The sequence below is a fragment of the Centropristis striata genome, chromosome 8, assembly GCF_030273125.1.
Source record: "Centropristis striata isolate RG_2023a ecotype Rhode Island chromosome 8, C.striata_1.0, whole genome shotgun sequence".
Classification (NCBI taxonomy): domain Eukaryota; kingdom Metazoa; phylum Chordata; class Actinopteri; order Perciformes; family Serranidae; genus Centropristis; species Centropristis striata.
In genome coordinates, this window is record NC_081524.1 from 39,090,273 (window position 1) to 39,116,512 (window position 26,240).

General features: G+C 41.8%; 1 protein-coding gene across 1 annotated transcript; it reads right to left on the minus strand.

Moving 5' to 3' along the window:
- Window positions 1–630: 630 nt before the first annotated feature.
- Window positions 631–25,546, minus strand: LOC131975717 (uncharacterized). Its single transcript, XM_059338461.1, has 30 exons — window positions 25,334–25,546; window positions 24,756–24,833; window positions 24,266–24,658; window positions 23,877–24,173; window positions 23,664–23,763; window positions 23,501–23,536; window positions 23,366–23,398; window positions 23,228–23,269; window positions 6,989–7,015; window positions 6,443–6,507; window positions 5,966–6,343; window positions 5,596–5,877; window positions 5,219–5,512; window positions 4,662–5,039; window positions 4,275–4,562; window positions 3,899–4,192; window positions 3,585–3,614; window positions 3,136–3,480; window positions 2,747–3,037; window positions 2,371–2,464; window positions 2,218–2,265; window positions 1,942–1,968; window positions 1,769–1,813; window positions 1,666–1,692; window positions 1,540–1,587; window positions 1,433–1,459; window positions 1,304–1,342; window positions 1,145–1,207; window positions 1,016–1,049; window positions 631–767 (listed from the first exon to the last, which is right to left on the minus strand). Exons 2-30 carry the CDS (start codon window positions 24,799–24,801, stop codon window positions 741–743), a joined length of 4,098 nt encoding a protein of 1,365 aa, XP_059194444.1. The 5' UTR covers window positions 24,802–24,833; window positions 25,334–25,546; the 3' UTR covers window positions 631–740.
- Between the last annotated feature and the right edge of the window lie 694 nt (window positions 25,547–26,240).

Here is a 26,240-nt window from a genome sequence, read left to right on the forward strand (position 1 = left end):
TTATTATGTCAAAGCCAGAGCATTATTTGAGTAATGCCTAACTGTGCAAAGTGATTTAACACGTTAAATTGAATTTGTTTAGAGTCTATTTTTAATAAACTTGCAAATAAGTTGACATTAGGCAAACACACACATGCAAAACTGCAGATAGCCTGACTGGCTGATGGCTCATGCAAATGAAGTTGATCATCCCAGATTGAAATGTATTTCTTGGTGTTATTAGATTCATAACATACTGGAATTTAAAATGTAAAAGATGAAAGCCCCTTAATAATAATTAAATACTGCTGATATATGTCCCTTTGAGAATAAACTTCTCAGTTTATCACTCTTTAACTGTGTTTTGTTAGTTATGTGTATCCTTCAGGAAATATGAGGTGATAAGAGGGATGGTTGGTGGGCCAGTAACAGTGTACCCCCATCTAGTGGACAAAGTTGTTTTGTTTTTCATAACTGGCAGTCTTTATATTCTGCAAGAGCTTACAATCCATTTTAGAGTTTTTATGCACAGAAACCCCCCAAAAAACTGACGCAAAAAAAGAGAAAAGCATAGTTATGTTTATTAAGCTGATACACATATTCGGTTACTTGACAGCTGATATATTTTCTTTAAAATGCAAGCAGATTATATCCCCACCCATAAAACATAAAATGTTCTGTGCAGTATGTGTTTAAATGTAATATAATAACAGCAACATGGTCCTGGATGCATGTGATGTTTCCAAGTTGGCTGGAAGAACTCAGTAGTTGCCATAGACACGTTGATCCTGCATCACATTTGAAGAAAAGTAGAAACAGTTCAGCATAATTGCATAGGACTTATAAGCCTGTTAGTGCATCATGTGATAAGGTGAAACATTCCCTTATTTTAATAATGAAAAAACAATTTCTAAAAGTATTTTAATTTTTTGTTGCATGTATTTTTCCTAATTCTGTGAAACATGACATAAGCGATGGTAAAAGTCTTTCAGTGACATCTGATTATGGCATTACAGCTCGTCAAAGCTCTACTGACCTCAGACCTGCCAGAGCGAGGAGGTCTCCGGGGCCTAGGACAAATAAAAGTATAACAGGAAGTGGATCATTAATGTACAACTTAATGCCATATAACAGATTGAGGAACACCTATGCTAGTAAAACTCACTCCTTTGGGGATGGAAAGTGTTTGGAGATTTGAGTGTCACAGTTTACAGTGGTGGTGTTGTTTCTATGGGAGGAGGAGGGAAACATACAATATCAGTTTCTGTCTTTAATCACTATAAGGGCGCTGTGATGTAGTGGAGGAGCTTTTAGGAACACTTACGAGTAGCCGACACTGAGGTTCCCAGAGTTGTTTTGGTCTCTGCAAGCATGAAACATATTTTTAACTACATTCTTTTCTATTTTTTAATTCTATTTCCTCCAATGCTATAACAAGAGGTTGAAATGGTACCTTGAAAATCTGCTCCAGAATGACCCCCTGTGAGAATAGCATCATGTTTAATATGAAACTGTTAGAAACATTAATAGTGAGAAGGGTAGAATCTAAAACACACTTACCTGGGTTCTCTCTCAGCTTTCCACCCAACACGGTCATCCTCTGCTCTCCTGAAAAGGGTTGAAAAGTTAACATAAGGAACTTCATCTAAGGATTAAAAGTCAATGTTCACTCCTGTGTGCTCTTACCGGGACAATCGGTTCCAAATGGACCCCCTGTAGGAAAAGCAGAGCATTACTACTCATCTACTGTGTTTATCTAGTTCTTAATACAAGCAGTCTGCTGACATACCGTTTGTCTGGCCTTGGAGGTCTCTCCCTGTCTCCAGGATTTCTCCTGGACATTTCAATGGGTAGAAATGATTTAAGGTATGACAGATAACAAGTTATCAACTGATTTTGTCTTGCATGATATGAGACCAACAAAATAGATTGGTCTTGAGATCATTTTTTGACGAATCTTACCTGGATAATCTGTCCCAAAGTGATCTCCTGTGAAAGAGACAGAGACATATGTATGACAAATAATCTAACTTCCCCCATGACAATGCCTATAGTTGGAATTATTAATCTTTTTGCTCCATTGATTTGCTGATGCTTTAATTAATAACACTTAGTTAAAGTGTTTTAAAAACCTAAAGGAATCTTGGCTTTTCATGTGCTACTTGTTGAGTGGTCATTTTCTTAATGTAAGTGATCCTGACGTCATCAATGATGTCATCATTATGCATTTAAGCTTACCTTTTCTCTGGGCGAGGTGGTGGTCCCTGAGAGTCATCAGAGCGCTTCCTGTTTGTTCAAAAAAGTGTTACCAATAAATGTTGACTTTTATATTCTATAGAAAACACTTGAAAGCATCAATAGCATTGATATGACCCATCTGCACGTATTTACCTTCTCCTATAGAAGACCACTCCAAACACTGCAGCTAGGATAATCACAATCAGGACTAGAACTGACACTGCAATGGCTGCGGGAGAGCTTGATCCTGGTGATGCAAGTGAAAAAAACTCAATGTAGATGATAGAATTGCAAGACATGCATTCATTATCCTTAACCGCTCAGCCGAACTTGGGTCGTTTGGGGCTGGAGCCAATCCCAGCTAAAACTGGGTGAGAGGTGTGGTAAACCCTGGAAAGGGCGCCAGACTAAAACAGGCACACACATAGAGACAGACAGTCATTTACGCTCACATTTACACCTACGGGCAATTTACAGTCTCCAATCTAACCAGTAGCCCAAGACATGAACAGAAGTTTGTGTCTCTAACCTTTCACAGTCAGCTGGACTGTGTTGTTTTGATGCTTGTTACGCCAGGAGGTGGCAGTACAGGTTAGGCTTCGGACTCCTCCAGCAGCCTTGAAGGTGATCATGGAGGTCGTCTCCCAGATGCCCTGTGACGTCAAGGTGTGCCTGACCTCGCTGGTGAGGTAAGGGACACTCCACGAGAACTCTGGAGGATGTGAAGGACATGTGTGCGTCACAGAACAAGAGACAGTAATGGTTGAGCCGGCATCGACTTCTGCTGGGACTGAAGTCATCACTGGTTTTTCTGGGGATGCTGAACATGTGAAACACAAAGCAGATAGCCAATGAGAAAGAAAGCAGAAACAAAGATGGACATTTGAAGAAGATGAAGAATTTCTATTGAGTCCAGACCTTTCATAATAATGAATACGCAGCTATTGTTGAATCTGGTTTTATCTTTTTCGCTCCTCTGTGCATAAAAACAGAAAGGTCCATTGTCAAAAGGATTGATGTCATCAATCTCTAATGAGCAGTTTCCCTCATTCAGGTCTCCTAAAAGTCTGGTGCGGCCCTTGAAATGGTCTTCCACATCGCCCCGGGCATTATGGTAGATAATGGCCCCAGTTTTTTTTTTGGACCATATGCCGCGCGTGAAAGGCTCTTCCACGTCAGGTGGGAAGCTGCAAGGAATCACCACACAGGAGCCGCTCAGGGCGCTGAACCTGTAAGGGACGTCAGCAGGCTCGTGGTAGACCGCTGTAAAAAAAGAAAAAAGAAAAAAGTTAGCAATGATGGGAAGCTGGGAAATGAGTCCGCATGGCAGGAAGGATAGTTTTGAGAGAATTAGGAAGAGCACCCACTGTCATTTTCATATGGATCTCTCACGTATTCTGTAGAAGGAAATGACAGCAAGAAAATATCAATTAAATCAAATGTTATATCATCAGAGACCAGAGACCAAGACGAGTGACTTCAAAAACGTGGTCTCGTTCGTGGTTATTGGCTGCGACTCAAAACATAAAAATATTATTTTTTTTCTAGATTTGGTCCATTCTGGTATTGTTTGACTGGTTTTGATACTTCTTGCTATTGGGTTATTTTAGCTGATACCTTAAGCTATCAAGTACTGATACCCAGAACTAACTCCCATTATCTTGAACAAGTAGGAACTCACTTTTTATATGGAGGATTTCAGAGTGTGTGGTCTCCCCAGTAGAAAACTGAGCAGTGCAGTTCAGAGATTTACCGTCGTCCTCAAGAGAGCCAATGAAAGTTAGATTTGACACTGTGATAAAGGTATTACTGGGGAGGGCTGTGGTTTTTGAAGAACTCTGCATGTCTTCATAGTTCCACGTGATAGATGGTTTATTTTTCCCGCACTTGTAGGAAACAGAACAAATGACACTCTTTGCCATTCCCTCTGTCATGTTCCCTGGCCGCTCAGTCATATTGATTTTGTCAAATGGACCTGAGAGAAATGTCAAAGTGAGACTTATACTGGAACATTTTAATCTTAATTAAAATAACACATCATATGATATTGTACTCACATTCAACATTCAGCTTGAGCTCACGTGTGGCTTTCTGACCTCCGGTGTAACTCACAGTACACCTCACACTCTGGTCCTCCTCTTTTACAGTCCAAGTTCGCTCTACTGTCCTTTCCCAAATCCCATCAGACACCAGAGTGTCCTTCAGGTTGTCTTTACCAGGTCTACTCTCCAGGGTCAGGCTGGGGGGAGCAGAGATACATGTATGGTGCACGCTGCAGGACACTGTGCTCTCCTCTCCCACCCTGGGGATACCAATGATGCTCAGCTCTGGTTCCTGTGCATTGTCTATAAAATCAAAGCAAGAATAGACTTTAAAAAAGTGCATTCATTGGAATTTGCATTGAACTGACCAGAAATGGGGAATATACGCATCCAGATACCTACCTGAAACAATAAGCTGAGAGGTTTGTTCATAAAAGGTGTGACCCGGGCTTTGGTAGGATTGGATGGGATTCTTGTCTACCCATGGGTAAAGTCTGTCCTGATTGTGCGACATCTCCAGCTTCCCAATCTTAAGACTACAATTCTTCTCCCCCACAGATCCAACTAAGCTGGTTATCCCACTGAACTTACTGATAACACTCTGTCCTTGGTTAAAAACAGCTGGATACCCACTGCTCTGGAACAAGTACCATATAACTTGGAGGTCAGCAGGCTGGGAGACACTGTAGCTGAATGTACAAGGAATGATGACACATGAGCCTCTCAGGCCAGTGATGCTGCGGGGAGTAGTGAAGGACCAGCCGCGCTTGAGCATGTTTCCTGTAGAAAGAGGAAACATTTGAAGTAAAGTTGCAGCTTTTTATAAGCAGTTCAAGAAATAAGCACTTCTTCATTTGTTATATTTTAAGGACACAGTCTGACATGGTTTACGCTCTACCAGTGTTTCACAGAGACGCCCATATACTTGTTATATTAAAAATATTATTACTTCTACTTACTCTTTACCCGCAGAGTGATGCTCCTTTCCAGTATTTGTCCCCCAGTGAATTGTGCATAGCATGTCAGAGATCGTCCGTGGTCGTTTCCTGAAGCTGTGAATGTCAGTTTGGAGACAGTCTCCCACGTATATCCAGGCTTTCTGGTATCAGTGGAGGCTGGCATGGAACCATAGTTCCATGTCAAAATTGGTATATGTTGCGAGCATGTGTATGAGGCAGTGCAGGTTACTGTGCTTGCCTGTCCCTCCAGAAACTCATACGAAGTAGGGCTGATAGTCAAGGGTGAAAAGGAGCCTGAAATACAGATGGTAAATCTCAACATTTGTATATCTGCATGAAATAAAATTGTTGTTATTCTTGTATTTACGCATACATACATTCTGCATTTAAGGTTTTAGTAGCACTTGCAGTGACACCACCCTTGTGTCGGGCGAAGCACTGCACAGTTTGGCGGTCTCTCTCTATCAACAGTGTGTTCTTCAAGGTGGTTCTGGTTGTGCCCTCAGAACTGGTGACATGAGTTAGACTCTGGCGTTGCCCTGAGAGACTCAGAGTTGGTGGATAAGTGGAACAGGTGTGGTCAACAGAGCAGTGCACTGTCACAGACTGGCCAACCTTCATGCTTCCAAAGAACATAATAACAGGTGTTTTTGCCCTGCCTTCACAAAGGGAATGTAAAAATGAATGATCAAGATGAAAATACATCCATCTAAAAATGTTTTTTCCAAGCTCACTATGATTACTTACTTGTTACTTCAATTGTTACAGTTTTGTCATAGAAAGCATGGGTGCTTTTCCCAATATTCTCTGGATCTATCCACGGGTATACAGTCTCTCTGTGGTGTGACCATGTCACTGGGTTGATTTGAAGACTGCATCGCTTACCGGATCTAAAAACCTCTGTTTTTCCTTTAAATTTGCTAATGACTTTACTTCGGTACCAGTTGTCATAAACTAGAGGATAACCACGAGACACGTACTGATACCAAACCACACGATCTGGTCTCTTCGGTGGATACCGATAGTAGTCAAACCTGCAAGGGATGACAAGGCAGGAACCCAGCAAGCCTTTGATATGGTTTGGCATCCATACATACCAAGCCCGGGCACAGCCGAATAAGGATCCTGCAGAAGCACCAATATGGATTCAGAAAATTAAAAAACTACATGTTATGTCAGTGTTTATATGTTTATCAGAAATCCAATAGTGCAAAATTGCATTACCTAGAATACAGAAGCTCAGGAGCAAATGGCTGGACCCAGACATCTTGTAAATGGTACAACACACCCTAAAAACCGTGAAATGAGCATTCTTGTATGAAGTGTTGAATATTAAAAATAACATTTTAAAAAACTACCCACTTTCCCTCAAAACAAATCATATTTATTCTACGGCTCCAATGTTTAAAGATTAGTCAAGCTATTTAACATTGAATGCCCAAAATGTTTGCAGATAAATTCACATAGCTTGGCATAGCTTGTCTGCCTGCACTCTTCAATTAATTTGTAATTGATTTTTTCAAATTGTTTGTTTGTTTTCTGTTGTTTGTTTTGTTTTCTTTAACTGTAATTATGTATATCCACTGTGAAGCACATTGAGTCTGCCTTGTGCATGAAATGCGCTCTATAAATAAAGTTGAATTGAATTGAATTGAATTTTAATAAAAATGCATTATCAAAGTGTTGAACTGTGAAAACAATCAGGTGATGAAAAAGCACATGCAACTTAACAGTGGAAACAGGCATGCTCATACCAATGATTTTAATTACCTTGAAAATCTGCTCCAAATAGACCTTCTGCACAAAAAAAGAAGAACAGAAACTATGCCAATGTTGCAAGACACATAAATAAAAGCGTAGATTTTATCAAGCACCAAACTTCTGCAAAGACATGTAAAATAGCAGCATAATTGCAGGGGGAGTACAGAACTAGTCACTGAGTACTGAGAGAGATAAAGAGAGATAAAGACCTTTGATTGGAACGAGATGGTCCTGGACCGTCAGAACGAATCCTGGAAATGTTACAGATGAGGACAATGAAAAGTTCCTATAATAACAGTGTTGGACTAGAAAATAATAAAAAGGATTAAAAAACACTTTTGATTCCTCACCTGCGTGAAAGTCTGGACAGCCGCTTCCACACGCTAAACATGACACATGATACAAAAAAATGACATTATTATCATGAAGCAAAATAATTAACTATTGAAATTATGTGTTGCTCTGTTGCTTTACAACATTTGTAAATGTTATAAAACATTTTTACCTGCCGTAGTAAAAGAAGTAAATACTCCAATCACTATATCACTTTTCCATTTATTTTAAACACAACTATAAATGTCCTTTAGTAAGCTTCCTATTTGTGTTTTTGTATTATATAGCTTGTTTTTCATGTTTGTACATTTTCAAGGTGTTTTACAATGTTGTGATGCTTTTATTTTGAAAAGGTGTCGTCCAGTGTAAAACGGGTGCTTTAATTTTGAAAGGTAGTGACAGGAAATAACCGGTAGAACGGTTAAATGAAAAAACGAACGGTAAATAATAACGAGTGCGTCGTAATTCATATAAAGTTGATATAAAGTATGAAAAAGGCTTCTATAGTGGCTGACAGGAACAAGGTTTGTTAAAGTTTATTTTCTTCTGTCATATATATTAGTGGCTATATTTGTTGTTTTAACTATAGTAAAAGTGCTTGTTAGCTCTAGTGCTAATGATAATGTTTGCTATTTTTTTCAAAATAAAAGCACTGCGGTTATATTGATTTCTAATTTCTTGGTAACCTCACGCGGGCCGGACAAGGACAGCCAACGGGCCGGATGTGGCCCGCGGGCCGCCCAATGCCCAGATCTGCTCTAGATACACACCCTAAAAACCGTGAAATGAGCATTCTCGTATGAAGTGTTGAATATTAAAAATAACATTTTAAAAAACTACCTGCTTTCCCTCAAAACAAATCATATTTATTCTACAGCTCCGATGTTTAAAAATTAGTCAAGCTATTTAACATTAAATGCCCAAAATGTTTGCATAAATTGTATAAATTCACAGACTCACAGAAACAATAAGGATCAAAGCTGCAAATGCCAAGATGTCCTGTGTGGACATGTTTTAAAGCAAATAAAGCCACCTGTTAAAGAGACTGATGAAGAATATTATTTTAAAAGCCACACTCATACATCCTGCCAGGTGGCACACTATTCAAGCAGAACAGGTTTTTTTGTTGAGTAAAAAGAGCACAAATACAACACAGAGGAGCCTCAACATCATTTGATTTCATATATAATGAAACATTTTTACCAACACAACAACATAATGAGCATTTTATCAAAAAAATAAATTTAATCTTTTATGCATGTAAATATGCATTTATTTAATTAAACAGGAAATCATAATTAATAACAACATTTGCAGCATTATTAAAATTATTAATGCAAAAGCATACTCAAACTACTGTTGTTTTGTTGTGTTTTTAGAGCAAGAAAGCAATGATGTCAATTGACTGAAATAATTCCACAGTTAAAGTTTTCATTGTTGTAAATTTGAGCCAGGTGGTCTCAACTTCTGGTAACATACTATAAAAAGCAGAACAAGGTACATTTGCTTTCAAGAAAAAAGTTACCGATAATGGTAAGAAGCAAAATCATCTCAGAATGAAATTACTGTGTTGTCATATGTTGTTTTTTCCCCCCATGTACAAATCATAATTTATATTTAATTCTAAATTGTAAAGTGAAGACAGACAATATTGAAATATTTTGTCTTCATGGTCTCAGGCTTCTAATGAAAATCCAACTAAATATATTAACTTAACAAATTCAGCATTTCAGCATATTAAAGACAAACGCTTCTTTTGTATCCAATACTATTTCTTAAAGATCAGTCTGACTTACCTCAAGAGTTGGATGATTATGAAATGTTTAACCACCTTTTAAAGTCCCACCAGTCATTATGATGAACCTCCCCCTTAACTTGCCAACCACAAGGAGGGCACAAAACTTATGTAAAAACAAATTGTTCTAAAAACACCTCAAATATGCAACAAAATCAATGGACCTTACCAAACTGCACTCACACATATTGCTATTAAAAACCCAAAAGTGTTTACTGTCATTAAGATGCAATCATGACAGTTAAACACACCGTTCATAAGTCTTTCTTTTTCAAATGTTTAAACCATGTTATATCTTTTGTTAACTGTGATATACCAAATGCACCTGACTTATATGCATGTGCATCTGTATTATGTAATAATTAAAACTAGAAAATTTCCTCTGGAGAAATTCTGAAAGGGCCACGGGGGCTACTGCCGGTGTGTGTACACTATGATGAGATTCTTCAGAGATTTCAAACTATGCCCTTTAACCTCAAAATATGTGTGTGTGTGTGTGTGTGTAGGTGTAATTAAAATCACATAAAGTTACCTGTGTGTGCGTGTGTGTGTGTGTGTGTGTGTGTGTAATTAAAATCACATAAAGTTACCTGCGTGTGTGTGTGTGTGTGTTTGAGTGAATGAATGAATTGAATGAAAAAATTGAATGAAAAAATAGCTTTGTTAGAGCGATCTAAAAAAACTGTTCCATCTTCCTTTTTTCCGAAATCTCCCTGCGTTTTTAATATGGGAGCCAATGAGGCTGTTGGTGGTGTTGGTGGATCATCTGTGCGTCCTACGCCCAAACTATAACTCTGACAGCTTTACCAGAGGATTGTGAGTGAGAAGACACATTTTCCTACGTTTCTATGTATAAATTATTTCTGTAGAGTGGAATTTGCGGCCTGGATCGCAGTTTTCAAATTTATTTTTTGACAATTTTTTCTCTCCCTCTACACTCTGGCGATGACATCACACACTGTGACAGGAACATTCCGTGCAATACACACCCATTATAATGGGTGTGTATTGCCCAGGTCTGTTCTATAATCTCCCATATTCAGCTTTATGCTTGACTTAAACTCATTAAATCCCTAAGTGACACACCCTGGTGTGGTGGTCATGTGACAGTCATGTGACTGTGAGAAGAAGTGATGTCTCCAAAATGTGGGTGTGACTGGAAACAGAAATCTAAAAAAGTAACTAATACTAATTTCAAAAAGCTTATTTTTTGTTACTTGGCTAGGTTAAAACCCATTTAACAATTGTAATCTGTTAAAAAGGTGTCCTTTATTGCATTTAACCTGTTCTGACCAAATTAATATAAAACAAGTTACAAAAATATCGCTGTGACTGTCCAGATTTTTACTAATCTATCTTCTATAGTTTAATAAACTCCCCTCTGGAAGGGTTATCGGGACAGGTACGGCGGATACAACTCCAGTCACTTTTATGATTTTTATTTTCTCAACATACACAATAAGCATCCACACACTGGGTAGCTGTTACACCACGATAGCCTACCGCTCGTTAGCTTATTAGTGCCGTTAATTAGAAAAGTAAACAGTGACAGTGACGTTGATTAGGTTGTAAACCTGTAATGCAAACATAAACACAAAACCCAGAATTACTGAATGAAATTATACGCTCACTCATATGATATTTAAACATAAACCATGCTAGTCTGCAGCTACTCACCGGCAAGGCGTACCAGTCCTGACTAGTATGTAAATGAAACCAAAACTAAAAAGTGAGACACCTGCTGGAAAGTCCTACACCTCCCACTTGGCCTACTGATTCTGGAATCCAAGTAGGCCACCATAACCCGTTCAAACAGTTTAACTTCTAGTTATGACATTTACCCCATGACCATCCACATAACATTGCATTCTAGGATATGAACCTACTATGTTAGAATATGAGTAACTATAACCTCAAGGTGGTTTTAATGTCCACAAGTAACACACATAGTCCTTGATAACGTGATGACATCCCTCACCGAAACACACCACCAGCCTCCGAGAGGATGGTGGTGGGGGGCGTCTTGATCCTTTACCGAAACACACCATGGTGGGGATCCTTTACTGTCCCTTACCAACCGAAACACACCATGGCGGGGATCCTTTACTGCTCCTCCACTGGTAGCAGAACCACCAACCTCCTAACGTCCCTGTGGAGGGTGGTGGAGGGATAGTTCTCTACACCTCGGCTTCTCTTGGATTGTCCGCCGGAAACTGGACAACCATGGCATGTTCTCACTCTCACATCTCGTACTACGCCCTTCACGTCAGGAAATGCTTTAATGACTCGACCCAGCCTGAACTGGCCCCTCAGCGCGTTCTGGTCAGCTAACCACACCAGGTCCCCCGTCGCGACGTTTCTAGCAGGCGCGTGCCACTTCTGTCGAATGTAGAGGCCCGGACCCGCCAGCTGGCTCCACCGCTTCCAGAGCTTGTCGACCTCGATCTGGATTGCTCTCAGACGCACAACAGGGTAAGTTGGATACTCAAACCCTCGGGAGTCTCCACTGGGTCCTGCACGACCGAGCAGAAGAGAGTTGGGAGTGATGACTTCCACGGTCTCGTCTTGTACCTGAGCTCGGGCACCAATTGGTCTCTCATTTGACAGGTTAGCAGCCAGGTAGAGGAGGGTCTGGAACTCCAACGTGGTCAGGTTACCTTCCTCGCCAATGCTGCTTAATGCTCTCTTGAGCACACGGACAGCTGCTTCAGCTGCACCATTTCGGTGGGGAGAGTCAGCCGGGTGAAACACCCACGACTAGGGATGGGTACCTTTCACATTTGAATCGATACGGTACCGATACCCGGTACCTGGGAATCGGTACCGGTACTCAACGGTACCAATTTTCGGTACTTTTGTGTAACATATTTATTTCTCAAAATATAAACTTTAAAAAATATATCAAAACAATATAAAATCCAGGATGAGCAGTGCTTTATTGTTGAGTGAACATGCATTTTGTAACATGAAGGTTGCAGTGTTATTAAAGAATGCAGAGGAGCGCTCTCAGGTGGCAAAGCACGGAGGAGAAAAAAAAAAAGTTGCAAGTGCACGTGTGATTTGTTGTGATGACGTCGTAGCTGTGCGGCGCAGCACCGGTCAGACAGTATTGTGGGCATAGCATGATGGAATAAACAAAGTGGAGTCGGGCTGCTCTGTGCACATATCGAGGATGACGCAGGAGTCCGAGGGATTTCATTTCAGCGAGGCAGTTTGGAGTTAAGTGGCAGGTAATATTCCTGAGTTGAAGAGCGGAGTATTAGCGGAGGACCAGAGATGCAGCAGCTAGCTGCTAGCTGCTAATGAAAAGTCTACGGATGAATGGAGAGAGCAAACGGAGTAAGGAAGGTCTAATCTGGAGGCAGACGAAGGCCAAGCCCGGGTAGAGACATTGGAGAGATAGTAGCTGGCGGCTAGAAGACCTAGAGCCGGCTGTTGGTCTCTGTTCCGCGGTGGAAGAGGGCAGCAGTTAGCGGCCGCGGTGAGCAGACAGGACCAGACGAGGAGGTAAATACATTTAAAAAAATAGTGCGATCGTCAGCACGCTTGTTAATCAAAGACGTCAAATGAAAACAGGTTGAAATCAATGATCAGTTTAAAGTTAACGCCGTTTAGGTACCGAAACATGGTACCGTTTGATTTTACATGAATCGGTACTCGGTAGTACCGACGGAATTCGGTCGGTACCTATAAAAGTACCGAATTCGGTACCCATCCCTACCCACGACCAGTCCGTTCCTGCAGCTGCTGCCTTCTTTTGGACCTGATCCTTGTTGATGCTCCCTAGGAACTCATAAAGCTCCTGTAACACTGGCTTAGCTCCCACGAAGTTGGTTCCTTGATCCGACCAGAGCTTCCTTGGGTGACCCCTAAGAGCCGTGAAGCGCTGGTATGCTTTCAGGAATCCTTCCGTTGACAGATCTTCCACGATGTCTGCATGCACTGCTCTCGAAGCCATACAGCTGAACACCACACCCCAGACTTTCATCTTTGTTCTTCGTCTTACAGTGTCTTTGACAAAGTAGGGGCCGAAGAGGTCCAGGGCCGTAAACTCAAAGGGTGCAGCTGGTTCAGTTCTTTCGAGGGGAAGCTCACTCATCACCTGTTTGCACATTTTCGCCTTGGTCTTTCGACAGTGCATACAGGAGTCAATGACATTTCTGGCAATCCTTGGTCCCTGCACCACCCATGCTTTAGACCTCACCCGGAGAAGTGTACCAGCAACACCTTCGTGGTTAGCTTCATGGGCCTCTCGTGTGAGAAGGGTGCTGATCCACGCATTGTAGGGGACCAAGGGCACACCGGTCTCTCCCTGGGTAATGGTCTGGACTCTACCATGGCAATGCAGGAGCCCTGAAGCTTTATCTCTGCCGACAACGAGTCTATTTAGTGTTGTCACAGGAAACGTTACTCCCTCCTGGGCAGCCAGGCACAGGTCTTGGAATGCAGCTTTGCGTTCCTTTACTGTCAGTACTGCCTCCCACTTTGCTGGCATAGGGGCCCTCCCTAGACGGGCCAACAACTTCCTCACAGCTCTGCGGACATAACCAACTACTCCACAGAGCTTAGCTAGAGAACTGCACCTTGTTGGATCCACTTGGTCTATGAGCTTGGCTCCCCACAGTGACTCCGTTTCCTTGGCCTTGGTTGTGGTCAATTTAGACCCATTTCCTGCGGACGCTGGAGCCAGGCTTACTCCATCTGTGACTGCTGAAACATCACCACCAGGACTGTCAGGGTTTAACAACATCTTGGCTTGAGCTCTGGTGAGGACTGCAGAAAAGGCCTTTCTCTGGAGTTTACTCACCATCTCTCTAGCATCAGCTGCCACTTCAGAAGCAGACTTCATGGGCCAATCCTCGACCGGACTAGACAGGAACTCGGGACCCTTCTGCGACGAGTCAGTGGGTTTGGTGTCCTTACTTCCACTTCTTCTTCAGTGAGGTCGATCTCAGTTCTCATCTTCTTCTTCCTTCTGGAGAAGTTGATGGAGACCATCACAAAGAGTTTGTCCTCTTGTACGAGGTACCCAACCCCCAGGGCTTTGTTGTCTTCCTCCCCTAGCTGGTTGGGCAACATCAGAGTAACTGGTTTGGACTCTGTCCCGTCCCGCCTGCCACTTTGACCGGACCGGACCCAGGGCTTGAGGTAGAAGCCTCCTGCTTTCAGTATCTTCTCCACTCCCTCTAGGATCTTGTTTAGACAGTGTGAGTCATTGTGGGACGTGAGGAGGTCATCGACGTAGGAGTCTTCCACGATGACTCTTCTTTCCTCCTTCATATCAAGGAACTGGGGCAACTTTGCGGTTTCTCGCATTGCAACCTGTGCAATGCACCCCGCCGGTTTGTCTCCCATGTTCACCCTCAGACAGCATAGTCCTCAATCTCATCTTTTGGTGAGTCTCTCCACAGGAACCGATGCATATGGACCTCTTGTTCCTCCAGCCATACCGAATTATACATCTTGGTGATGTCTCCGATGGCTGCATGTTCTCCTTCCCGGAACCTGAGGAGCACCGCCCTAATGGGATTTAGGACATCTGGACCTTTGAGCAAAATGCTATTCATGCTCACCCCTCTGAACTCCTGGCTGCTATTCCAGACAAGGCGCACTGGTGTAGTCACTGAGTGGGGGTTTGGAGCGGTTAGGTGGCTCACCCACCACACGGCGCCATCCCAGTTGTCCATCACGTCCTTGGTGAGCTTAACAGCAGCTCCCCTCCCAACCATCTCATGGACTTGCCTCATGTAAGCTTCTTTCCACATGGGGTCTTTCATGAGCCGCTTCTCAGCCCTCAGGAACGTTGCCTTCACAGCCTTTCGGTTGTTGGGAAGAGAAGCTGGGTTTTTCGTCACTCTCCCTGAAGGTAAGACCTGCCCTTATTATCTCCAGCTCTTTCTCGTCGGCCAGGGACATCTCCTTTCCTCCTGGTGGGCACTTTCCACAGTGACACCCTCCACAGGCAGGATTACAGGCAGCTCCGATGCTATCCCATTTTAGCCACTCAAGGACCTCTTTATTGCATGCTGCTGTCGTTCGAACTTGCACGCAGCTGTCTTGTTCGAAATGGCTTCCTGGCTTTCCCACGACGTGTTCTTCGACTTTGATGGCTACCGTCCTCATGGAGTGTGCGAAGTGCGTCCTTGAGTGCCACGTGGTCACCTCCACTTCCTCGAAGAGGTCTGGATGCATACCACTCACGATCTTGCCTAAAGGACCATCCCACAACACCAGGTCGCCGACCCTTTGCAGTCTTTGTGGAGCTAATCGGCCTTCGCGAGTACTAATCAGTAGATCAATCTTCTCTGGGCGGGCCAGTTCTCCCGGCTTAACTTCAGGGAAGAACTGCTCCAGCCGCTCCGATCTCACCACTCGATCCACTTTGGCGATGTCTTCCATCCCGTAGCAGATCATCTCGTGGAACTTCAGGGTTCCTCGTGAGGTCCACACCTTTATTGTCACAAGGTACCTTTTTGTATCAACTCTCACCTTCATCGTGCCGACACCATACACAACAAGTGAGATTGGTTCACCGGTTAGTCCGAGTCTTTCCGCCGCTTGGTGTGTAATGTAATTAGTGTCGGAAGCAAGATCCACCAAGGCTCCGAGACTGTCTCCTCTCTTTGTCGTGACAGGTACGAGCATCATGAGGACTGGATGTTCTTTCAAGCCGCTCTGTTTTATCAGACCATCACCGACACACACTCTTGACGTTACCTTGTTTGTACAGGCTCTGCGGACGGCTTCCAACTGGCGGGGAGTCAGTCCTAACTCGGCGAACACAGCCTCTTGCTCCTCTGTCGGACCACGAGGTCCCCTCTTTTCCTCTGCGTTGCCTTCCCTTTTGGCAGCATCCTTCTTTGTTGATGCCTTAGGGCAGAGGAAATAGTGGTGGTCTGCCGTAGCGTCACCTTTCTTACACTCCTCCTTACGACAGAGGAACTTCGGAGTGCAGGCACCATCGACCCCGTGAACATCCAGGCACTTTATACATGCTTTTGCCTTTTTCACCTGAGCTTTCTTTTCGGACAGATTGGCCTTCCTGAAAGTTTTCCTCCGTGTTCTTCATCACCACACACAGCACATGGTATCTGCTGGGTGTCTCGCCTGACTTCACTTGCTGTCGTTTTAGTGAACGACTTCTTTTCTTTCTCTCTGTTACCCGGCTTCTCCCGGCAGCTTGGTCTCTCAGGAGCGCCAGCAGGCCATGGTTTGCTGGGTAGCAACTGCTCCAACCTCACGAGTAACGACTTTTGGTCTTCCAGGAACAGCAAGAGCCTGTCAAAACGGTTTCCTGGGAGGACATTGTTAACAGGGTTCCTCACATACATGAGCCACTCTCTTTTCATGACATCAGGGAGTTTACTCTCTAAAGACCGAATTACAAGCTGATTCTGAATAGCGTCTGCGCACCCCAGATCCATGAGGTCCAATGCCGCCCTCTCCACTGCTAGGATCAACTCTAACGTCTCTCGTGGCTGGTGGTTCTTTACAGCAGGTCGTGATTGTAGTTCAAACACGATCTCTTCGGCCGTTTGTGCTTTATCACCATAACAATTTTCTAATTCCCTGAAGATATTGTTCGCATCTCTGCAACGCAACAGTCTGAGTTCACCTTTCACAGTCTCATCTATACTGTCTAGTAAGTGAAGTTTCTTACACTCCCGCGATCCAGTAGGTTCTGCTTGTGCTTGGATACTCTCCCATTCAGTCTTCCAGCGCCAATAGTCCCTCCTGTCCCCGGAGAACTTAGGCAAACTTATGGGTGTGAGCCTTATTTTAGGTCGGGCCAACTGAGAGCTGTTACCCCCCCCGACGTACGCACCAGAGCCGCTGTACGGTATGCTACTACCTTGTCCCATGCTGAGATCGACAGGCCGAGCAGCGTGAGCACTCAGCAATTGTGGCTTGCTGGCGAGGGCTGACAGTAGCGCGAAACTGACATCAAGACCACCGTCAGACCGTCGTGACTGCAGGGTGGGCTGTAATGTCTGTTGGGGAGTACTGAGTGTGGGAGCTGCTACATACCCGCTCGGGGGTTGACTACTGACAGTAGCAACTTGAGCAGCGCTGGTAGTGATGCTTGCTCTGTCAGCGGAAATGAACGGAGGAGAGCTTGTCACATATACAGTTCCCTGCCCATCAACGGGCGGAGTGACAACAGCGGACTGGGTGGTAAGAGGAGGGGTAGCAACAGCAAGGGCTACTGGTTTGGTAGAAGGGATGTTATCCGCAGCTGTAAGGCTGTCACTAACTGATGTGACACGCCCACCGACCGCGTTATCGTCTCCCACATCTTCATCCTCTTCCCCCTCACCTCTGTCACCGTCGTCATCGTCATCTGTACTGTTCCTTTTCATGACCTCATTGTCACGTCGGCATGTCCACTCATCCATCAGTTGCTCCTTGTCCTCTCTCAATGATAAAAAGAGCGTCCACCCGTCCTTCCCGTACGGCCGATAGTCTCTCCAAGGGTACAGGGCCTCTCTGAGTCCATGGAGTTTCCTATCCAGTCTACTACTTTCGACCCCTTGCTGCGTCCATGGCACTACTTTGTCCGACCCGAGTGCCTCAGCCCGATCAAAAGCTGTCTTGAACTGTGTCACGAGGGCATCTATGTCTGGTGCTGCATACTTGGACCACAGTATTTCCAAGATCTTGCTCTCCGTGTCAAGGAACTTTTGCTCACTGGCGTCTCTCCTCATCAGGGCGTCCTGCGACTCACCGTCGTCACCTGTAGGCTCTATCTGCCTCTGTGCGTCAATATATTCATTACTGGCATCAAGGAGTTTATTATAATCATCCTTCAATCTGGCTAACTGTTCTGCCAACTCAACTTCACGTAAACGGCCAGCACTGACATCAAGGCGGTTTATTCGTGTTGTAAAGTTTCGTTGCGCGTTTGAGCGCCTCCGCTTTAAGCCCTCCAGATCTGGCTTGTCGTCTGCCATTCTGTCTCCTCCAGGTGAGCAGAATCACTTTTAGCAAAAAACTTGTTCAAAAGATTTGTTCCTAACGAACGGCTCGGCAAAAAGACTCGTTCGAAACGGGCGACTCGTTCACGAACGACACAGACGTCTTTGGCCGGTTGCTTTACAAAGTCACTTCAACGGCTCTGCAGCTTTACTTACGGTTGTGGAAGTTATTCAGCTTGTTTAACGGCCCTGTTAGCTCTTGGCTTCGGCTCCTCCGTTGTATCAGCGTTGTTGACGGCCGCTTCCTTCTCAGACTCCGGGTCTCCGGTCCCGGCGCCAGCCCTCAACGATGGCTGTTCTCCGCTCGGGGTCCGTGTACTCTGTGGCACGGCTCCGACAGCGGTTTACAACTGTCCAGATTTTTACTAATCTATCTTCTATAGTTTAATAAACTCCCCTCTGGAAGGGTTATCGGGACAGGTACGGCGGATACAACTCCAGTCACTTTTATGATTTTTATTTTCTCAACATACACAATAAGCATCCACACACTGGGTAGCTGTTACACCACGATAGCCTACCGCTCGTTAGCTTATTAGTGCCGTTTATTAGAAAAGTAAACAGTGACAGTGACGTTGATTAGGTTGTAAACCTGTAATGCAAACATAAACACAAAACCCAGAATTACTGAATGAAATTATACACTCACTCATATGATATTTAAACATAAACCATGCTAGTCTGCAGCTACTCACCGGCAAGGCGTACCAGTCCTGACTAGTATGTAAATGAAACCAAAACTAAAAAGTGAGACACCTGCTGGAAAGTCCTACAGTGACGTATACGTCACATCGGGCTATTAACCTAACAATCGTCATGGAAAACTTGATGTGACATATTTGTCACAATAACAAAAATGGTAATAGGCCACTCAATTATTTTCACTTTTCAAATCATTTTTGAATGAATATATGCTCTGCTGTTCAATTTAAAGTACCTTTGACAAAATATAAACAAAAAATAATCCTATATGGTGATTCTGAATTTGACATTTTACATTTTTTAAAAGTTTTTTTTCATGTAATTTCTTCTTGTTGTTTTATTTTGTTGTTGTCAGTAAATTGTATTTGACATGTTTTATTTCTGTTGTACAGCACCTTGTAACTTGCTTTTGAAAGGTGCTATATAAATAAAGTTATTATTATTATTATATTTTAGCCTGATCTCCTCATGTGCAGATGAGCCTCAGGACAAAGCTCGACGCTGGAGCAAATTAGACAAGGCATTAGTGGAGGTCAACAGGCCACACATTTTAAAGAAGTACAACACTTCCAAAATCCAAGTACCACATGAGGTCAGGGAGGTGATATCTCTACCTGTTCTGGCAAACCATCATGTTAGGCCTTGTTAATGCTGCACTGTAAAACCCAATGTTGCTTGTTTGTTATTATAACACATTTTTCCTTTTCAATACAACAAATATTTGTGCAAAAAGTAATTTTATCTTAAAATATTAGGTCAAATAGCAAGATTCATTTGAGTTAACTACATTGTCTTTGTTGTCTCGACATAAAATTCTTTCGCAGCATGGAAACTCAAATATTTAAGTTGAAACAAGAGTTTGGTTTTACAGTGTGGTTGATCTACCACCATGACTGTAAATGACCTAGTGTTGTTGTGATGGCTGTATTTGTATTTAATTGTTATGATAACTGTGTTTAAATGTTGTAACTTGTCTCATTTTATGCTGCTTTTCTTGGCCAGGTCTCTCTTGGAAAAGTGATTTTTTTATTCTTTATTTTTTTTAAATCTCAAGGAGAATTTTACCTGGTTAAATAAAGGATATCTATAGTGTCCCAAAGCCAATGAAACAAAGGAGCTTCCAGAGGTTGCACTAGCCTCATTCTGCAGGCACAAAGAGGCCACCCACCTCCTCCAACACTGCCCCAGAGAGTTTGTGTCAGAGTTTCAGATGTAGTTCGCACCGACCAGGTCGCACACTGGCCTGTAAAATTTCATAAGTGTGATCGCTGCAAATTCTGTAAAATTAATGCAATCACCACTGTTACGGCTGTGGGCTGTCTCTAAGCCTTTTTCTGGAGGACCGGTGTGTTCTCTCTCTGTGTGTTTCAGGCCCTGCCACGCCCCTCTCTGCATACCTGGTTCACTCACACCTGAGGGTGATCTGCTCGTCAGGAGAGCTGTTATCTACCTCCAGATCCACTGCTCTCCCCTCTCTCTTGCCTCTGATCTGCTCTGGTTGACTGCATATAGTTTGTGTTGTAGCTGCTCTGTGTTTTGTCTCACAGCTACATATAATCAGTATAGTATAGAGTCAACTTGTTAGAGTGTCTGGAAGCCTGGTAGGGGTTCTCTGCCATTTCTGTTAACCTGTTTTCTCCTGTTTTTGCTTATTTAGGGAGCTTAGCATTGTCTGTTTTGTTTGGTAGGTTTAGCTGAATCTTATTTTTGTTTCTTATTTTGGCCTTGGAGACCCTGAAGATTTAGCTGCTTCCTTTTTCTGTGCTACTTAGTTGGTTTACCTCTGTTTATTCCATTTGCCTGTTAATAAATATTATAATTGTTTGCATTTTTCTGCATAGTTTTATGTTTACCAAATATGTTACTTCCTGTGACCCCTAGACCTCAAATTAAGGTCGTAACAACCACCCTTTGCTTCACTGAGGAAAAAAAGTTGCTTCAAATCTTACCTTTTGGCCGAGGCTAAATGCGGAAGATGCTTAATAGATGTAAGAACTGAGAAAAATTGTTCAAACATGTTGCTGATTATACAAAAGTTTTGTTACCCTTCAACATATTTTGTTTTTTAGCACCATGTATGTTTTCTCAAGTACATAGGTGTGTTTTTCAGTGTTCTACAGCTACAGTAGCTTGTTGAGAAGCCGTCAAATGAGGCAGTTATTTATATTTATTATTTTTTTGTTACTTAAAAACAAATCTGAAATGGAATTTGTTGTCTAACAGCACTATTAAAGTCACAATTATGATATGTGTTATGGAGATGAAAACAAAGTGGCAAATGGTTATTTGTTTTTATTTATTATTGATTTATTATTTTGTTACTTAAAAACAAATCTGAAAAATAATTTATTGTTAAACAGCACTATTAATGTCACAATTTTGATAAATGTTGTGGAGATGCAAAGAAAAAGGCAAATGTCTGTTTCTGTAAGCAGAAAACGTGTCAAGTTTATTCATTTAAAAATAAGAAATATAAACATAAATACCATGAACGCCCAATGTGACTGTTATAAAAATGTGTATTAATCTGGGGTTTTTCCAACGTTTTAATCATATTAAGCAAATGTGACCCTGTCTACTGTATGTAGAGGCACTGGCTTTGGGTTACATCAGACCAGTGTTTCTGCGAAAGGCTGGCAGGCTAGATAAGGTTATAAGGTTATGTATATATATATATAGATAAAGGGAAGTACACATGACAGGGGGAATTAGACACTGGTCAGACGTGTTTCTGCTGACCATAACTTTGACTTTGGGGAACTGAGAATAACAGCATTTTTAGGCATATAAGCCAACAGTTTTGACTATCATATGAGCCTTTTTCTCTGTAACCTTACTCGCTGTGTTGCATGATTTAAACGCTCCTCTTGTACAAGACTTTAATTAAATTCAATGTAAACTTTGATACTCTGAATCCAACTGTCTTTATTGAAGGGTCACTCTGAAAAATTCTTTTAACAGTGACGTATATGTCACATTACAGATCTTTGACATTTAGGGGTAGAATTTTTTTAAAAACATAAATGTGTTCTATGTGCTCCACTTGGTCTGTAATTTTACTGGGGTTAATTAAACCCCAGTATATAATTTAAACTGGATTTTAGGCCCAACAACAACAACATCAGGCATTAATAAAGACATACACTGGCTGAACATTGTGATTATAATGGTACCATTCTACAAAAAGTTTAACATAAGCAAAAGAAAAAATGTTTAAGATGACCACTGTAGATATGTATAACAAAACTGCAGTCATCAAATCCTCCTGATATAAATGATCATAATGAGCATGATTACATATATTTTTTTCTCAGATGTTTCCATAGATGTTGAGGTCCACAGTGTTCATGTAGTCGTCACCGTCATCACAGTCCTGTGAGAGATAAGGTCAATATTGTCTATATTATTATACTATAATGCTGGCAGTGCCACTGTACTGTATAGAATTCTTAGGAATTAATTATTAGTAGTCTAATTATACCTCTTGGTAATTGCAGGACTTTGGCTGGCTGTGGCCCATTAACAACAACAGCAATAACAAGAAGAGAGAGAAAAACAATTACTTAAGACATTTATGTACTGTGATTTACAATATCTATATTTTATTCACTGCCCAGGTTCAAGAGAAGTTAACCACGTACCTTTTGGGGGACGGGAAACGAGCCTTGGTGACTTTCTGGTCAGCACTGGATTTTGAATTGAGATTTTTGGGCCTGTGGATTAAAAGTCACATCACTACACAGCTCGGGAACCAACAATTAGCTGCTTTCTTACATTTAACACACTTACCCATGACCCATTTCCACTGTGTCCCCATGAGCCCTTCTGTTATAAAGAAAAAGTATATGAACCACAGACATTATATTAATGCAGAAAATAAACAGATGTAATATATTCATTTTATATTTTTTTTTTATGTTTTCACACGTGTGAAGTGTGTATGTGGTGAATATGGCATAGCTTGTCTACCTGCACTCTTCAATTAACTTGTAATTGATTTTTTTTAATTGTTTGTTTGTTTTCAGTTGTTTTGTTTTTTAACTGTAATTGTGTATATCCATTGTGAAGCACATTGAATCTGCCTTGTGCATGAAATGCGCTCTACAAATAAAGTTGAATTGAATTGAATTTTAATAAAAATGCATTATCAAAGTGTTTGAACTGTGAAAACAATCAGGTGATAAAAAGCACATGCAACTTAACAGTGGAAACAGGCATGCTCACGTCAATGATTTGAATTACCTTGAAAATCTGCTCCAAATAGACCTTCTGCACAAAAAAAGAAGAACAGAAACTATGCAAATGTTGCAAGACACATAAATAAAAGCGTAGATTTTTATCAAGCACCAAACTTCTGCAAAGACATGCAAAATAGCAGCATAATTGCAGGGGGAGTACAGAACTAGTCACTGAGTATTGAGAGAGATAAAGAGAGATAAAGACCTTTGATCGGAACGAGATGGTCCTGGACCGTCAGAACGAATCCTGGAAATGTTACAGATGAGGACAATGAAAAGTTCCTATATTAACAGTGTTGGATGAGAAAATAAAAAGGATTAAAAAACACTTTTGATTCCTCACCTGCGTGAAAGTCTGGACATCCGGTTCCACACGCTAAACATGACACATGATACAAAAAAATTACATTATTATAATGAAGCAAAATAATTGATTATTGAAGTTATGTGTTGCTCTGTTGCTTTACAACATTTTTACCTGCCGTCCCTACTCTGAAGCTCAGCAATGCGGTTCCTTTAGCAGACAGAAAACTGTTTTATTGAGGAGCATATACTGTACACACATGTGAAACATAACGACACATGCAATAAAATCATTGTTTATTATTTGATGTGTTCTGTCAGTGAACTGCATTACTCACTTGTATCTTTTCAACATAAAAATGCAGAAGCCTGCAAAGATGGCAGCTGTACCAATGGCCACCACTGTGGGAATGATGATGTGGTTGTAGTTTACAGAACCTGCAAATACACAGAGTCATACATAAGAGAGTTTATTCTGTTATATTGCACAAAGAATATAAACCTAAAATAGAACATCCTCAAAGTTCAACAACAGAGTGAAAAGCTCTCACGTTTCACGTAGAGGGTCATTAATGCAGAGGATTCACTGCCTCCATTAAATTCTGCAGTGCAGGTGATGTCAGTGTGGTCGTCCTTTTCCTCAGGAGTGATGGTCAGGATGCTCTCTGCCTCCCAGTAGCCAAAGCGACTTTTTTTGTGCACCTCATGCACTGCATCAGGGTCGGCCCTGCTCCATTTGAGACGAGGTGCATGGCTCGGGCAGGTGTGGGTGACTGAACAGGTGATGGTGAAGGGACGTCCTTCAGTGGCCGTCTTTGAGTGAGACAGTGTCGGTTTTGGAGGTTCAGCTGTGAAGTAAAACAGGCAAAATAAGAGGGGAATTATTTTAACAGAAAATTGGTGTGAGAGTTCATGAAGTTTGCGTTTGTCGGTGACGTACGGAGCATTCTGAGGTCAACACAATCCTCCACAAAGGAGAACTTGTCAGGGGTGGATGGATCAGTCGATTTTGCTAATTCAATCCGGAAACAGAAAGGGCCGTTGTCATGATCTCTAACTTTAGTTATTTCTAAGGTGCAGTTGCTCTGACCCAGATGTCCCAACAACTTTGTGCGGCCCCTGAAGTTCTCCAAGATCCGTGTCTGGTCCTCATAATAGACGAGTTGATCTCGACCACTTTTAAGATGCCAGATGCCTCTGAGTCTGGAGGTGGGCAGAGGACCCCCAGGATGAGAGAATGAGCAGGGAACCACAACACAGGAAGTGACCAGGGCTTCTAGTTCTTTTATTACACTGGCCTTCCATTCTTCAGTAACCACAGGGCTGCTTAAAGCTGAAAGAGAGTTATGGAAGTAAGAAATATCTTCTCTTTGACAGATTTTCAATAGTATGTATTTCAGAAACAACAAAGAGGTGAGTAAGTATATTACCTGCCAGAAACAGATAGAATACCATCATCTTTTTGTCCTTGTCCATACTTTTTTTTAAGGTTTTGATGGAGTAAAACACTGTGGGATGTTTAATGAAAAGAAACTCCTTAAAACATAAAATCATAAACCTACTCCCACTGTATGCAAATTATAACACAGCTGTGTGAAACATCTTTAAACGGCACTAATCTTCACATGCAAGATCCATTTACTAATACAGCAAATACTGGCATTGTGTGTCAATCACACATTTGAAACAACACAAACATGATTACCAGATTACACAAGATTACACTATAATAAATAGTAGTTCCTTTCATATAAATCCCTGTAATGTCTTTTATTCATTATCATGACTTTTTTTTTTTTTTACATACTCAGACAAAGAATGATCATAAATGACATTGTAAAAAGCCTGTGGTTGATTTATGTAAAAACGAAACAGCCAGAGTTGATCAACTGTAATATTCCTGAGCCGGCCGTGCCAAAGAAACTTTCAGAGCAACAAGGCAAATGCAGTGAAGCAACATTCAATAGATCCACTGTTGTACCATAATGAAGTATAATGTCATTCTTACCTGATGAGGCTGCTGTCTGGCTGCAGAGAGCTGTCTGTTTCTACTAAAAACACCTCCTTGACAATGATTACATGCAGTGTGTTATTCTGCACTTAAGCTGACGATGTTATGAACTCTAGAGGCAGCAGAAAAAACTGCATTTTGGGGAAGATGAGCACAGACGTAGCTGAGGCTGTAGCAGAGAGTTAATGGTGTAGAAAGCAGGGAGTGGTCTCCTCTTTCACATTAAAGAAAAGGAAAGTAAATATGAAATGCTTCAGATATTGCAGCCTGACAAGATGATATTATAACCACTTAACGGATGCCTTTATCCCAAAACCAGGTCATATAAAAAAAATAAATGTCATATGTTACACTTTTGGTGAAGTTTTTTGTGTTTCCTGCAAAACTTGAAAAAATTAGTTAGGCGATACACCCCATGTTTCAAAGAGCATTAAACAGCTTAAATGACTGGCATTTTTAAGTCGGACGTTGGTCTCACCCCTCTTTGCAGAACTAAGAAGCAGATTATTTGTGGCGATGCTTTTTGATAAGACCTATGCTTATTTGTATAAAATGACATTTTCTATATTTTCTGTTTTTTTTTTAATTTTTTTTTTTAACATTCTAATCAGGAGCAGAACATGAGATGAGGAAGTAAAAAAACAACTTTATTGAAATTGTGATACCATACAGTTGGCCTCACTGTACTTGCCATTAAAAAAACTTTTTTACATTGAAATCTATATTCTTACATTTATGGCCACAAGGGGGCAGAAGAAATACAAAAATTAGCTTGTTCACTCAGTTGCAGCAGACTAATTGTACCATGTCTTTTCACACCTGTTATTAACAATTGAAGCCAACCTGGTATTAATTAGCATTATCGTGCTAAACTGTCCAAGGCAACATTGAGATCTATGTTTCT

Bases quoted from the DNA above. Each gene is read 5' to 3' on its own strand.
- LOC131975717 (XM_059338461.1), bottom strand. From the start codon at position 24,801: ATGGACAAGGACAAAAAGATGATGGTATTCTATCTGTTTCTGGCAG. The intron at 2,465-2,746 runs GTTAGAGACACA...TTGCATCACCAG, and splicing joins AGTCCAGCTGACTGTGAAAG to GATCAAGCTCTCCCGCAGCC. The intron at 1,969-2,217 runs GTAAGCTTAAAT...TCTCTTTCACAG, and splicing joins CCACCTCGCCCAGAGAAAAG to GAGATCACTTTGGGACAGAT.